Raw genomic sequence first — 15,701 nt, forward strand, 5'->3', positions numbered from 1 at the left:
TGACCAATCTGTAATTTCTGCAGTCCAGTTCTGTCATATTCAACCCTTATGCAAACATTTCTGATGTGTTTTTTGCTCACCATACAGTCACTGTGTACAAATAGTCCATGTGGTTGAAATAGATAATGACTATCACCTGACCAAGACTGAGTTTCAGAATGAGTATGTTGATATAGAATGAAATCCGTTTTCATTATTTCCTCACGTTGTGTCCTTAATCCTTATTAGAAAAAAAATCTAACAGGTTGTTCTGTCATTATTGGAACTAATAAAGCAGATTGCCTTTGTATTTATCCTGAGTCCTCTTTTGCCTTCTCCAGCCATCAGCTTTCACCACGATACCCCCAGTTTCCTCATGTATTTCCTATGCCTCATCCATCTGAGTGACCTCAGCTCCCTGCCACGTGTGGTAGAAAATCCCTATGTCATGCCTGCAGTTCGTTCCTACGCTCCCTAAACCGTCCACTGCAACGTCCACTGGAATTCTCTCTGTGCCCACATAACTCTTCCACGGTACCCTTGGGTTTTTTGACCCCATGAATCTCCTCCAGTTGCCTAGTGTTCCTAACCTGCCTTTGAACTGCTGGCCAGGGAGAGCTGTGACTTGTTTGGATTGCATACCAGCTGTCAGCAAGCTGAATGGCTACAGCGACTGAGCTAGCTCTGCCTTTCCCTCTGGGAAGACATTTATAAGGGATCTTTCCTTTTCCTGGCTGTTAAGTTTCTTTAAACATTTAAGAACTTACTGAATTTGAGACCTCAGTGAGTCTGTCATAGTTGCCTGCGATTGACCTGCACGTTTAGAAATTATTTGGAGGGACAGGCCCACAGCATGAGCTCAGAAATCTTGGGGTGAGGGGGGTTGTTTTGTTTTGGAAACCAAACTAAAACACTGGCTAAACTGTTGAACAGTAATGCTTTCCCAGGCTGTGCAGCTATGTTACTGGGCTGAGGCCTGTTAGTTTGTCTGTTTCTACCTATTTGTATAACCAACAAGATCAAGAATGTTAATCTTTCTGAGATCTCCTACAGTTGTTAAATGCTACTGTAATTGTATAAATACAACAGTTGTTTTTAAAATTGGTGTATTATTTTTCCAGGTATTTATTCTGTAAGAACTGATGTTTTAAGTAGATCAGTCATTACGTTGTATAGGTCATGTACTTTAATTAGTGTTCTGTTATGTCATATAACCCAGAACAAAGGAAATTTTACTATATCTGCAAGGATAAATACAAAGGTTACTTAAATTATTACTGATTGTTAATATTGGTTTAGACATCTGCAGTGGTTCACTCTGATATACCACTTACATTTAGAGGATCCAAATTTCAGACTGCTAAAAGCTGTAGTACATCATTACAGGATTGCCTTGCTTTTCCAGATACCCATGTGACAGTTGAGAAGTAGATTCCTTCTCCTGTGGTTTGTAATTCGGGTGAAGGGATTGAGCTACACATAAAATTACTATTTTTTTATTTTATAAAAAAATCTTTAAAGTATAAAACACAAATGTTTCACATTCATGTCCTCTGTTATAACTATTGAAGGCAGGAATTTTAAAATCGATATGAAAGGTTGGCTGAAGATGCATGTTTTTGAAAAAAAAAATAATTCAGGCTATGCTTTAAATTTTCCTTCAGTATCATTGAGAGACATTATTTTACTTGAAAAGATAATGTCTTTTTCCTCCTTCCCTTATCAATGGACATTCTCTCTGAAGATAGTGATGCTGCCAGATTCAGATACTATATAAAATCAGAGTGATTAACAGATCAATTAGTTAACATTAATTTTAACACTTTTGCCTTCAAGCAAATGCACACAGTATGTATCACACGTGTTTCTAAGTATGTAAATAAATCATTTGTTTCAGGAGCACCATCTGTGGGTTTAGAAAGTGTTATGTAATTTCTTGCTATCTGTATTACATAATGAGTATGAAGTTTTAAACAGACCCCCTTGTAATGTTAGTTTTTTAATGTACTCTCAACTTTTATTTGTTTTATGCCATTTACTACATATTAGGAGTTTTTCCATTACCTAGCAAGTATTCAAATGAAAATCTAGGTAACTCTTTAGTTTTGTTAATCTGTCATTTCTCAAATTCAGAACAGTTTTTGGATTCCTACTCTACCCAAAATATGATTAAAATACATACAAAAGACTTTAAAAGCAAGAAGGCATTTTTCTGATAGAAGTCTTATGCTGTAAACTAATCTAATGATGTTTTGAGGACCTCTTGAGTGTTCGGAATTGACAGTAGTTGATGTAGCAGGTGCGATACCCACATTCACACCTTGTGTTTTGAGAAAGTGGAATGTGTATCACAGGGGCTTGTAACGAATAGGGCCTAATCTTGGACTAAACAGTGCAGATTGCAGGGACTTTTGGCAAGCAAAAACTTAGTAGTTAAGATTCATAGTGTCAAATGAAAGTGAATTTTGGTAGTAGATAATGAAGACTGTACTGATCCAGAAGTTAGACCTTGCTTTCTGTGGTATGCTACTAATAGGTCATACAGTTCTGCTTGTTACAAGAGAGATGTGGCTTTCTCTGGTTGATATTCAGTCTTGTCAAAAGAATGTGTTTCAAAACCATCAGCATTTCTTAAAAATACCTGTTTCAAATATGGAAATCAATACTCCCATTTGTAATGTGGAATGTGATCCTTAGTGTTTTTTGTTGCAAATTATTGACCTGTAGAATGGGACAGTCCACTTTAAAATCTAAAGCAAAATTCTTCAAGACCAACCAGCGAACATTATTTCAGATTAAGAATATCCATTTCTGTACTTGGAACATTTCTGTGAATGGTTTATGGTATGGTAGGAATCTGTAGGACAGATGCAGTGCTACATTAAAAACACTGAAGAATTTGGGTCATGTAGGAGTCATGAAAGGAGACATTAGGGAAAGATTTTCTTTCATGTGGGGTCAGCCAGAAGACTAGACCCAGTGTCCCATGCCTGTTGATTTTCTGTCAGTTGGATCTGATTCATCCTTCATTCACAGGCCTGTTTTAGGAAGCCTTTGATATTTATCAGATTGGAAAGAGTCCTATATGACCTCTTCGCTCTGCCAGTCATGTATTAGAACTTTTCTGAGACCTAAAAGCTTGTATGGTTGAGCTCATGATACCACTAGGGTGGCATTAAGAGAAATCATAGAAGTACAAGATCAGATAACGCTCCCAAGAATAACTACTTCTGTCTGATTCCTTTTACTAATTTTAATTTTATTCAGTTGTGTGTAATTGGGATAATACTTTATTCCATTGTTTCATCTACATTATTATATTCAGAGTCTAGGAATTTTGATGTTAGGGATTGCCTCACTACATGTGCTATATGAGGCCTCAGTGGGGACCTCCATATGCCACTCTGATACTAAATTTGATTTATTGCACCCATTGATGTTTTCTATTAAGTTTGTTGTTTGATGAACGAGTCAAGTCACATTGATAAGTGCAATTCAAAAACAATGTGTTCTTTTTAACCAGACATGAATTTCAATGTTTGTGTGAGCAGTGTTGTCGGGTTGATTTCTGAAGAGGCCAAACCTTTCAGTCTTCTTCAATATGATTAATTGTAAGAATTCTTCACAAGTGTACATCCATAAGTAATACTTTTATAGGTATTTAATGCTGTATAGCTAAACTAGACTCTCCTGGAGAGAGGTGCATATGGCAATCACCACTCTTTTTGAGATTTTTGAGGGATTCTTTTTCACTTCGAGTCTAGATAGTAAAAGAACAAATTTGCAATTTGATAAGCCTTAAAGCAAGTATGCTGTGTGCCTAACAGTCAAGTTTCTATGTAGGTCTTAATAGGGTTTTTTCGTCTTGATGCCAGACCTCTGTTTGGGTAAGTACTAAGGATCTGCAAATCAGGTTCTGTGAAGCAAGTATTATGAGCAGGTAGGTAGTGACTCCTCTTTCTTTGTAAGCCTCCTTTCTGCAGGCCCTTCTCCGTTGAGTTTTAGTGACAAAAAGGAGTGAGTTTACCCTAGGATTTTCAGAGCACAGATTTCTAATAGAACTTGGCAGTTCAAGGGCTAAAGAACCATTTTAATCTTTTGTGCCCACCCAGTCTCTATACAAATGTAAATATGTCTGTCTTTAACAATTTGCCAAGAAATGTGGTTTTAATTTGTTAGCAGCAATCCCACTCCCTGCAGCTCTTTCAGAGTCAAGTCGCAAGTCTGGCGGTGCTTTGACGTTTTTCTCTGTCATGGTGTCATTGTTTATATGAAGTCTGCTTCTGCTGTCCTCCTTTTTATGCCTGGAATATTTTTCTTTAATTATTTCACTGCCTAAAAGGAATTTGGGATTACTAGACAGGATGAGAGCAGATTAGCTTTTTTTTTCTTTCTCTAACAAGTCCTGAAGTTCCCATAGGAAATAAATAGTATTCCCAAAACAGACAGTTTTTTAATTTTTTAGTTAACTAAAATTATTAAGTTTAATAAAGAAAATAAAGGAAGTATCACCAATAATGGCTGAGTGTCTTAGTAGTATATGCAGTGCCCATTGTTGTTATTTATGACTCTTTTTGCCTTCTATTGTGGACTTATTCCAGCCTTAGGGAGTTTACATCACTCGTAATAGCAAAAGGCTCTCTGGTTCCCACAGAGTCTTTCAAAGACTGACTCATATGCCTTATGTTAATTGTTCAGCTCTCAAAATACAGCACTTACAGGGTGTGGTTCCAAGGGGAAAATCTACTGTACTTAGAGGGCATGTTCAGAAGTGTTTCACATAGAAATTTTTTTTTTTTTTAATATCTTAACCCTTTTCTGTTGCTACTTGATGGAATAAGTTACTTGAAAACAAAATAAAAGATTCAAGGTGGTGTAGAAAGTGAATGTGTTAGCCATTCAACTCTGAACTATTAACTTCCAATCTGACTCAGTTCACATGTGAAATGACTTTGCTGTCTTTGCCTCTCTTTAGGGTCTGCTCTTCACACCCTAAAATGGCTTTGAATTCCAGACAACAGTCATTCACTGTTCATAACAGGATACAAGTTAGATCTGAGGTTTATGGCTTACCTACGGTAGTGAGTACGTGTGGCCAGTTCCTGCCCATAATCCTCCTTTGTCTTCACTGGCACACTCAGGTTTTATACAAAGCATTACTTTCCACCCATCTAGAAGATGGTTTACCACATCTAAAGAAGCGCCTTAGTGGACTGGTGATTCTGTCAGTCTGCCTTCTTGATGAGCTTGTTGATGAGCTGAGGACTGGAAAAGATTTAATATGAATAGCCTTCCCAGTTACCATAAAGTAGAATAAGGAAGGAAAGTGCAAATGCTTCTGCTTGTGCTGCTTTCTATGGCTAAATAAGAGTGCTGTCCAATGGTTTTGATACAGAATTATTGTGTAAGATCTTCAGTCTAAGTTGTGGGGCTGTAACTGGAAATTAGAATAGTTGCTACTGGCTTTAAAGTTAAGAGTCTGTGCCTCTTTTTAAAGCTTTTCAGTATCATAATAATATTATTATTCCTTGTAATAGTTTACAAAAATATGAACATATATTAAGTCAAGTTAGGGGAGTCCATACCTCTGACAAGAATAGAAGCAGCTATTCATTCCTTATCTTAAACTAGTTAGGCTTGATTTTTGAGATTGAAATCACATTGCATGTATGTCTTATGTGTTGTTTGCCTACTGTAAACACACATATTGCAACAGCAGTGCACAGAACTTCATGCATCTATTAATACACACAGAAAAGTTTGCATAACTTGCATCTGAAACAGAGGCTCAAAACATCTGCAGTTTTTTAAACTGTCAAAATGCCCTGTTTCTTTGCCAGACTACTCTCTTTCTCCTTAACAAAACAGGAAGTTGTTTTTACTAGGTCATTCTCTTGGGAAGAGAAGTAGGGTTTACCTCCTCTCCTTTAGAAAAACAGCAGGGTTTAATCCCTCATAAGTGAAAGGTTCCCGAATTGTGTTCCAGCTAGTGGTCATGTACGTGCTTTAGCCTTGTGCCTCCACAGTCCCTCTTGGCTTTCTTCGGTTCTTTTGTTTTGCCCGGCTCTAACGTACTAGGTTCACAATGTTAAGCAGGCAACAGTATAAATGAGTACTCCCTACGTTTGATGAGCCCCAATCAGAAGTTGCATCATCCAGGCTGATGAAGAAAAATGCTGTCAAAGAAAAGGAGAAGCACAAAGCCTCTTCTCTTCTTGGCTTTGTGACATTTTTTCTCTCCTCTCCGTAGCCTCAGAGATCGTATTTATTTGAAGTATATGGTAGTTAATAGTGAAGTCAGCAAATGGCCCTTCTCTCATTGAGATTGCTTCATTGTGAAAGGAAATGCTCACAGTTTGAAGAAAAAGAGCATTTTCCTTCCCTCCCCCCCCCCCAGTCTCATATTATATAAAACCATGGTACTGCTGTTAGTTGAGACCAGAAAGAATTCCCCTGTTGTCCTGTAGTAGCCAACCACTACAAGCTGTGAGCGTCCGAATGTTAGTATTAAAACTTTTAACCCTTGCCTTCTTAAATGAGCAAGTAATACTCTGTATATTTTTTGTAAGTATAGAAAATTATGGGAATTCTTTTGAGAATAAGTCTATAGACCACTGCGCCAGTCAGTCTCTTCAGAAAACACTGACAAAAATGCTCCTGTCTGCAACAGAGATTCCTGGCATTTGTCACAGTTTGAGCCACAAAGATGTCAAGTATTTGCCAACAGTTTCCTCAGATGGTTTGGAAAGCTACATCCTTTACATTGCAGTCTTGTTTGTTTGCGGTATATTTTAGCATATGAAGTATGTTCATCGGGAGTCTGAAAGCAGAGTAAACTGACTACAGACTCCCAGATATTATAAGATTAAAAATAATTTAGTTCTTAGCTGTTTCTCTTAGACCGCTCACATCAATATAATAAAGAACATCTGTAAGCCTTAGTAGTACAAATGGAGTTTTATGTTGAATAATCATAGCTTAATGTGTCATGTTTTAAACCTGTGTTTTCTTTTGGAGCAGAAAGAAGAACTTTCCAATGGGACGTCTGAATATTTTACTGAATCTGCTGAGAACAAAAAGTTTAAGCTTAGTCTGAGTCAACAGATAAAGCAAGACATCTTGAAAGAAATGTGCGTCACTCTTGTTCCTGAGATGTTAAATTTATAATCTGACAAAATATGAGTAAATAGGACCCAGCGTATGTAATGAAATGTCAAATAATATGAACTCTTATATAAAAGATTATTTTTGATTGTTAAGAGACTGATACTGTACTGTGGATAAGCACATAAAATGCTCTTTGTTATTTTGCAGGGCATGAAAAAAGCTATTGCAACCCACATAAGCTATCTCACATAGCAGTAGGCAGAATCAAAACAGGGTTTTTTTCTTGAATGAAGCTCTGAGCCAAAATAAATACATGTGATGTTTGAATCTGGTTTAAAAAGAAAAAAAGCACTTTGCAAATACTTTTTTTTTTTTTTTTTTCCATTTTGAGAATGTACAATGTACCACAGTCTTAGTCAGGATCTTTGGCTACAACTAAAGAGTGCCCTGTACAGCTATATAGCTTAGTGGATAAGGAAGGTTAGCTGGTCAGCTGAACGTTTCAGTGGTCCTGTGCTATACCACTATGCTGTTCTTACTTGTGTGAGCTGCCAGCAGCCCAAAATGTTTATTGTGGAATTAGGGGATTGCTGTGAACCCTGGTAAAATTTGTTTTAACCCACATTGTCTCATCCATGCTGTCTTTAGAAGTGAAATTAGATTTGGAGCTACTATTCCAGCTCTTGGAAGGTCCTCCTTTTCTGAAGTTAGATATGCTGACTTGCGAACTGATGGCATCAGCAGAGCTGCAGAAAGCAGTCTCAGCATGGGAGGAGCTATGCTATAGTTTTCAGACTTTATATCTTACATAGGCAGCTTCCATACTTGTATGTAAAGTTCATCTTACAGCCTATGTGAAGTTTAGATTTGTAGGTAATATACACGGTTGAAGACTGTTTATGTACTAACACTCCATCATGTCTCTTGTGATTTCATTTTCCTGTATAATTCCTTTTAAAATAATGCATCTATTTGTGTTACCGAAGTCCTTCCCAGATGAGCAGGCCTGATATTAGATGAGCAGTGGTTAACTTTAAAGTAATGCTTTGAAATGTCCTGGGAAAAATTCCAGAGGAACATTCTAAACTAGAGATTAGAAACTCTCATACACAGACACACACACTGCATCTTCCTGCCTGCCCCCCTCTATTCTTTAGATATGCATAATGTATATGAATATATGGGAATGGTTTGAAATCATTTAGACACTTATGAAACACTATTTTATCTAGCTAATTTGGGAAGGAATTCAATGTACTTATGCAGTGTTGACCTTTAACATCTGTAATGAATCCAGTTCTGCCTCTTGGAATAGAATGTGAACTCCTTCCTGGCTTAGTCATTAATAAATAGGATTCCCCTAGTGCAGTGGAAAATCAGATGGATAACACTTGGTATTATCCACACTAGACAAACATTACTGCTTGTCAGGTGATACACATTTTTTTTTTCCACATTCAGAAGGAGGGTTGCCCTACTGGTCTTTGAGAGTTTGCACAAAGGGCAGATTGAGGTGGTAAAGATTCCTTTTTATTAAAAACAAAATCCTTTTTTATTGCAGTGTGAAAAGGACAAAACCAAGGAAAAGTAGCGTGAGCAAACCTCAGACCAGCAAGGACTCCGAGAAAGTATATCTTGGCTCAGTGGACTCACAGAAAGGGAACAGAAAGAATGACTGTCAAACTTCTCCCAATCCTCCATCTGAATTAAAATGTAGGAGTATAGGAGAACTAAAGGATTGCATAAATACATCTGAGAGCAACTTAGAGCTTCCTGTTTTGGAGTTGGAAAATGATGTTAATCAGAGACAGCCAGATGATGCTAGCAGCCAGCGAAAACCTCACTCTGCAGAGTGGTTAAAGATGAGACTTCTAAGCAGGAACCCTCCTTGTAGCTATGAGTCAGCACTGCTAGATCCAAAACAAAGTCAAAAAGTGACTAAAACACAGGCTCAACAAAACAGTTGTGGTTCAGAAGAAAAGTTAGACCATTCCAAAAAAGTGTTTTCTGAAGAGGCTCCTTTAATTCCTGACAATACAGAAATGAGCAAGTGCAATGATGATTGTTCAGGTCCGTTCTTGGAGGAGAAGACCCCATTTGATTCAAGATTGTTTTCTAAACAAGACTTGACAAAGATGATGTCTGATGAAGAGTCACTTACTTTGGAAAAAAACCTCTCCAGACCTCTTCTTGTGGGGAACAATATAGTGCAGACAAACAAAAATGAGCCAGACACAACCACTGAAGAATTATCTCTGATGCCTTCATCATCTCATTTTAAACTGCTGTCTATGTCTCCAGAGAAGCCTATCCAAAAAAGAAAAAAAGAGGTTGGAGATGGTCTCAGAAAGTTAAAACTGCGAAGGCTTAAGAAGTCATGATAGTGTCTTAAATATTACCTTGATAGTATGGATCAACAACCAGATTTGTATTCAGAAAGCGTATATAAAAAGTAGGAAGCGATTCAAAATCGTGAAAAACAGTAAAAATGCAAAAAGTCTGAATTAGATAAACTTTTAAAGCAAATTTAGTAATTAAACAGCTCTGTGATTTGGAACTGTAATTAAGATAATTCTGTTAAGTTTTTTGGTATTATTGTATGAAAAGTAGTATTTATAGAAAGAAATCTCTTATAATATTTACTAAGCAAAATTTCTGATGGATGTATATTTTGGCACTATAAAAAACTTGGTATCAGCTGGTGACAGCAAAAGTTAAAACCACTTTCATGAGCCATTAACAACTATAGTTACCAGTTTTTGCTTGTTTCTGAACATATAATTGTTTATATTAGTTGAAATAATTGTTTCTGTGTTAGAAAGTTCATGGTTTATTCATATGATCTTTACAATAGTAAAGCAAATTCAGGTTATATCAAATCTATATCCAGCATTTAATATTGCTGATAAGTTAAGGCTTATATTTTCAGTGGGGTTTCAAAATAATTATAGTTTGTGCTATGCAGTTTTGATATGAATATGTATTTCTAACATGAACTGTGGATACAAGTGATCCTGTATTCTCTGTTTGGAAAAATTAAGATAGGTTTTATATTTGCAGTCACCTGCATGTGCAAACATTGCTATTGGGAAAAAATCATACATAAACATGCATAAGCATATTCACACATGCATGTTTCAAAATCAAGCCCTGTTTGTGTGCAACTGTAATACAATGTACTGTAATGTCTGTTTTTTTCAGGTCTTAGTGATACGTGAGTTGTTATTTTAAGATGAAGTTAATTTTTAATTGTACAGCACTTTTTAATACTGCATTTGTAAATTGTATGCTAATGTGCTAAGGAAATGTAACTTCTTACTTCACGTTTATCTTTTTAAAGAGGTAAAATAAAATCACAAGCAATTTCCTTCTGATCATTCTCTCAAAATCAATGTGAGCACAGAAATTTTATGTGAAGCAAGTTTTGCAAAGTCTAACTGACATACAGTCACTACTGCGGATATCCTTACCTAGTTTAGTAGGAAGATTCACGTAAGCATTAGAGTTAATAGTAAGTTTAGTACAGGTCCTTATGAGAGATAGTAACTCAGCAGTTGACAGCAAGGCACTGTTGACTGAACAGCATCTTTGCTGCTATAAATAACTTCAGCTTTTCCTATAGATGAAAAAAATTCTGCATGCCCACTACAAGACACTTTTTCTTTTTTTCTTCCAGTCTGTTTGCATGGTGTTTCTGACAGTGTTTCGCAATAAGGTTGCTAATGCTTTACCAATCTTCAGGCCTGCAAAAAGATCTTTCCTGGTAACAAGCAAAACCAAAGCTGCAAATGAACATGGGTTTGGAAGAAGAATAGCCTAAGGTATGTTTACTGTTGTCTTTTGTATGGGCTAAAGATGCTAGGTTATACATCAGGGAAGGAGGAAGAGCACTTTTTTGATGGACTTGAAAGAGGTACAAGGATATATTTATTGAACTATTTATCAGAAAAATAAGAGTAATTAAAATAGAATCATCTTGAGAGTTTATATTAAAGTCTTAGCATGTATTTTTTGGAGAGATTGTTTAAAATATATATGCACTGTATAAATTGATAAAAACTGATACAAGCATATATTCTAGGCTACAGCTGTAAATTTTCATTTTTTCTGTTTTGTTTTTGCTTGAATCCTTGTGAGTTTTCTATTATGTTTTTGGGTATAACACAGATACCTACAAGAGGGGTTCAGACAGTTACACTGTGACAGACATATGTTGAGTTTAGAAAATCATTTCTTCTTTTCTTCTTTTCATTTTATTCTGGATAGAAAAAAGATCTTATGATTACTTTTCCAAACTGGGAAACACAGTGATTGTACCTGTGAAAACTGTGGACAGGCCTAAGCAAGTACTACAACTTACAGTTTTGAATTCTGAAGCTTCCCTTCCTCTTGCCCCTCTCCTCTCCAAATCGAATTACTTCACGTATTAGAAATCATAACTCTAACCACAGATAGTAGGTATCATCACATAGTATTACTGTTGTACATAGTTTAACCATAAGGTTACAATTTAGTTTTAATCTTAGGTAAATAACATATGCAGGTATGCATCTTTACAAATAAATGTCATTGTGCATGTATAGGGCGCTTGGGTAAGTTTTTATTTATTCAGCTGGGAACACTTGGTTCTGCCTTTAGGATCTTTTGCTGTGTTACAGTGCTGTTTTCCATCACTTTACTGATAACATAGGAACATCCTCCTTTTCAAACAGCAATCTTGTGACAAGTAACAATAAGAAGTGTGGGGCTAGATTGTATAAAAGTGTTAGAGGCCTAGAGATTCAGAAGGATTGCAACTGGACTTCTGAAAAAGTGCATAGTTGCCTCACTCCTATTGTAATTAGTGGGTTGTTGGCCTCCTAGACTCTTTTGAAAGACCCACTGCTTTGTGTGCTTGCTACATATTTAGAGTCTCATTACTTTGAAAAATTGTCTCCTGGATCCTCTCGGAAATGCAGTTATTCAGGGAAAAGCTTTAAATTCATGATCATTTTTGGATTTTAGCTGGTACTGCTGCCCAAAATTGTTCTTTCTCTGTACAGCAGGACTATTATAAAAGTTTTCCTTTTGCAAACTTTAACGATGTTTTATGTGATTTTTACGACATCTCGACTGTATTGTTACCATAAGTTTCTGTTATCTTTGTATTTTATCCCTAAGGTCTTCTCTTCAGTCTTTGGGTTTTTATCTACAGTCCACCTGCATCTGGATCACTGACAGGTCTGTGTGGTCTGAGATGCTCTTGATTCACAAACCTTATTTCCCAAATCAGGTTTAGGAATAGGAAAAAAAAAAAAAAAGATTGGAAACTGAGCCTGAGTAATGTAAAACTAGTATTTTGCAATTCTTGGCCTTGGCTTTCTATTACAGATTTGCTTCAGAGCAGCATTAGCATATCTTTCAGCTAAAAGTTATAAATATTTAAGGCGCTATTCTGTTCTGAAACTGGCATTGAAGCACAGAAACAATGTCTTTTTTTCTTTTTTTTTTTTTTTCCTGTTTGGTCTGGTTCAGTTTGTTTTTTTCATTTTCAGAGCTTCTTCAGGCTTCTCTGACATACATCAAGATTATGAGGAACTGACTGGCTAAAGCCTAAAATGCAGAGTTCACATTGAAAAATAGAGATTTGTCCTTAAAAAGAAATAACTGTCTAGTTCAAGCAAGCCCCCTTCACCTTTTCCACCCCCCCCCCTTTTTTTAAATAAATCAGCTGGTTAATTTGGTCTGTGCTGTTTGCTGATAATGAAACAATCCTTCCCTAGGCAAATATTTTCTACATGCAGACTATCATTTTCATTATTCTTTATATCCAAGTAGTTAAAAATATTTGTTTAGTGAACTTCTGTGTTTAAACACACATCAAAAGCCAGACCAGACTTTTACATATTTATTAAAAGGAAGCAGCTGATGTAAAATCTCCCTTGGCCGGTGTTGATCTATTAGAAGGTTTAACTGTGGCAAGATTTATTCTGAGTAATAAACATTGTGCTAGCTCTGATACTATCTGTGAAGTTGTAGTTCTGCATAGTAGGGTCTAGACTGTGTGTTAGCATGTTATTACCATTATATACCACATTTCAGTGTTAACACTTCACTTAGAAAAATTTCAAGAACACCTGTTTCTAACAAAAAGGAGAATCTTAAAACCAGGACTTTTCATGGCTGCAGAAACTTTTGTCCTAGCAAGGTGTTAGGAAATCTTCCTAAGAAGTTCATTTAATCAGAGTAAACTTCCTTCCTTTTAACAACTCTGCATGTGTTTTGTGTGGGTTGAGTTTCAGCTGACATTTTAACATCATCATCTTGTTGGCTTTTGAATGGAAAATGATAGATTCTGTTTTAAGTGAAAAGATGGAGGAAAGAATTTTCTGTTTGCATTGATAAACAGGCAATTGAAAGAAGAATGATATTAAAAATGTAATTAGAATATCCCGGATTGTTTGTGTTATGAATAGTTGTTTCCTTGCCTATATCAGTATCTAACAAAATGTTTCATACTGTATTAAAACATTAATGCAGGCTTGAGCAAACAGAGTTAATAGTATCATGTCTTTTAGCCAGCAGTAGGGAAGTGTGAGTTGGCCTCAGAAATTAGCTTTAATAAAAGACACTCCTCACTCCTTTGCTTTCTGCTTTTTTGCTTCTCTAAGAAGCATTAACTAGCATAAAAAACATCCTATGTGAACAAGAACATGTGGGATGGGGGAATAGTTGCACATCTAGCCTTTCATCAAAGGGCTCTACAAACAGCTGAACCTAGGAGGAATATGAATATGCTTATTTTGACAGTTGGGATAGCACTGAGGGTAAGCAACTTCTTCAAGGTAATGCAAGCTGGTTAAGGAACTTATACTGCAAATTCTTTTGTCAACTCATTTGAGTATTTCTGAACACAGTTCTCCCTTCTGCTTGCTTTTTTTTTTTTTTTTTCCCCTCCGCCAGATAATCAAAATGGAACCTAGTAGGGGTGTATGGCAATCAGGTGACATTTCTACCCTGGACCCATCTTTTTTGTTGCTAAGGGCTTATACTGGAAAATGGTAAAAGAGCTGTGAAAATGATTTAGTGGCACAGGGCATTTGAGCCGTAACCTGAAAATGGTCCAGGGAATTAACCTCCACCATCCTACCTCCTTCACTGTCCATTTCAATTATTTCAGAGTTGGGAATTGTTTTCTGAGAGAGCTGATGATAATGCATTTTTTGTGAATGGGAATTTCACTAATTTGCTAACCTGTTGTCAAAGTTACATACTTTACTGTAGCTGAGATAGTCCCCTCAAGTAATACTTCACTGGTAGGAATTGTTAATCTAGCTCCATAACTGCTTCTTTTGCTGCCAGAATAATTGTCTTTTTGATTTATGCATCAACTGTTTAAAGAAAAGTGTCTTGAGCTACAATTCTAGAGAGGGGCATGCTCTGTTTTAATAATAAAATGATCTCATAGTGCTAGAATGAAAAGAATAGATTTATTTCTCCACCTTGTTGAGAAATTGCTTGAAACAATTTGCGCATCACAGAGAAGGTGCACACTGGAAGAACTGGGTTGGATACCTGGTCTGACACCCTGTCTGATAGCACATCACTCCATTGCTGCCCAAGTGAGACTGGGTAAACCATCAGCTGAACTTCCATCCAGTGGCCAAAAGACATTTCAGAACCTTCACCTTTTTTCTCCTTCACCCCCCCAAAATTATAATTAATAATTTTCACAGAATCACAGAATCGCTGAGGTTGGAAGGGACCTCTGGAGATCATCTAGTCCAACCCCCCTGCTCAAGCATGGTCACCTGGAGCACGTTGCGCAGGATTGTGTCCAGGAAGGTTTTGAATATCTCCAGAGAAGGAGACTCCACAACCTCTCTGGGCAACCTCTTCCAGTGCTCCGTCACCCTCACAGTGAAGAAGTTTTTCCTCATGTTCAGGTGGAATTGTCTGTGTTTCAGTTTGTGCCCGTTGCCTCGCGTCCTGTCGCTTGGCACCACTGAAAAGAGTCCAGTCCCATCCTCTCGACACCCTCCCTTCAGATACTTGTACACATTGATAAGATCCCCTCTCAGTCTTCTCTTCTCCAGGCTAAACAGGCCCAGCTCTCTCAGCCTTTCCTCATAAGAGAGATGCTCCAATCCCCTAATCATCTTTGTAGCCCTTCGCTGGACTTGCTCCAGTAGTGCCACATCCCTCTTGGACTGGGGAGCCCAGAACTGGACGCAGTACTGCAGATGTGGCCTCAGCAGGGCTGAGTAGAGGGGGAGGATCACCTCCCTTGACCTGCTGGCAACACTCTTCCTGATGCACCCCAGGATCCCATTGGCCTTCTTGGCCACAAGGGCACATTGCTGCCTCATGCTTAACTTGGTGTCCACGAGTACTCCCAGGTCCTTCTCAGCAAAGCTGCTTTCCAGCAGGTCAACCCCCAAGCTGTACTGGTGCCTGGGGTTATTCCTCCCCAGGTGCAGGACCCTGCACTTGCCTTTGTTGAACTTCATGAGGTTCCTTTCCGCCCACCTCTCCAGCCTGTCCGGGTCTCTCTGAATGGCAGCACAGCCCTCTGGCGTATCAGCCACTCCTCCCAGTTTTGTATCGTCAGCAAACTTGCTGAGGGTGCACTCTGT

At 37.4% G+C, this 15,701-nt stretch overlaps 1 protein-coding gene across 16 annotated transcripts in view; it reads left to right on the forward strand.

Moving 5' to 3' along the window:
* The window catches only part of SLX4IP (SLX4 interacting protein), a 105,662-nt gene that overhangs the window by 74,115 nt on the left and 15,846 nt on the right, over positions 1–15,701 (forward strand). For 9 of the 16 annotated variants that reach the window (XM_026064188.1, XM_026064191.1, XM_026064197.1 and 6 more), the window contains 3 exons: positions 7,000–7,109; positions 8,648–9,416; positions 10,763–13,517. In XM_026064188.1, coding sequence (XP_025919973.1) covers positions 7,000–7,109; positions 8,648–9,416; positions 10,763–10,906 — 1,023 coding nt within the window. In that variant the 3' untranslated portion in view covers positions 10,907–13,517. Of the gene's footprint in view, positions 1–6,999; positions 7,110–8,647; positions 10,461–10,762; positions 13,518–15,701 lie in introns of those variants that run through there. The other 7 variants (XR_003253253.1, XR_003253252.1, XM_026064184.1 and 4 more) reach the window with 7 other exon arrangements.

The sequence above is a fragment of the Apteryx rowi genome, unplaced genomic scaffold (assembly GCF_003343035.1).
Source record: "Apteryx rowi isolate R43461 unplaced genomic scaffold, aptRow1 scaffold_21, whole genome shotgun sequence".
In the NCBI taxonomy this organism is placed as follows: domain Eukaryota; kingdom Metazoa; phylum Chordata; class Aves; order Apterygiformes; family Apterygidae; genus Apteryx; species Apteryx rowi.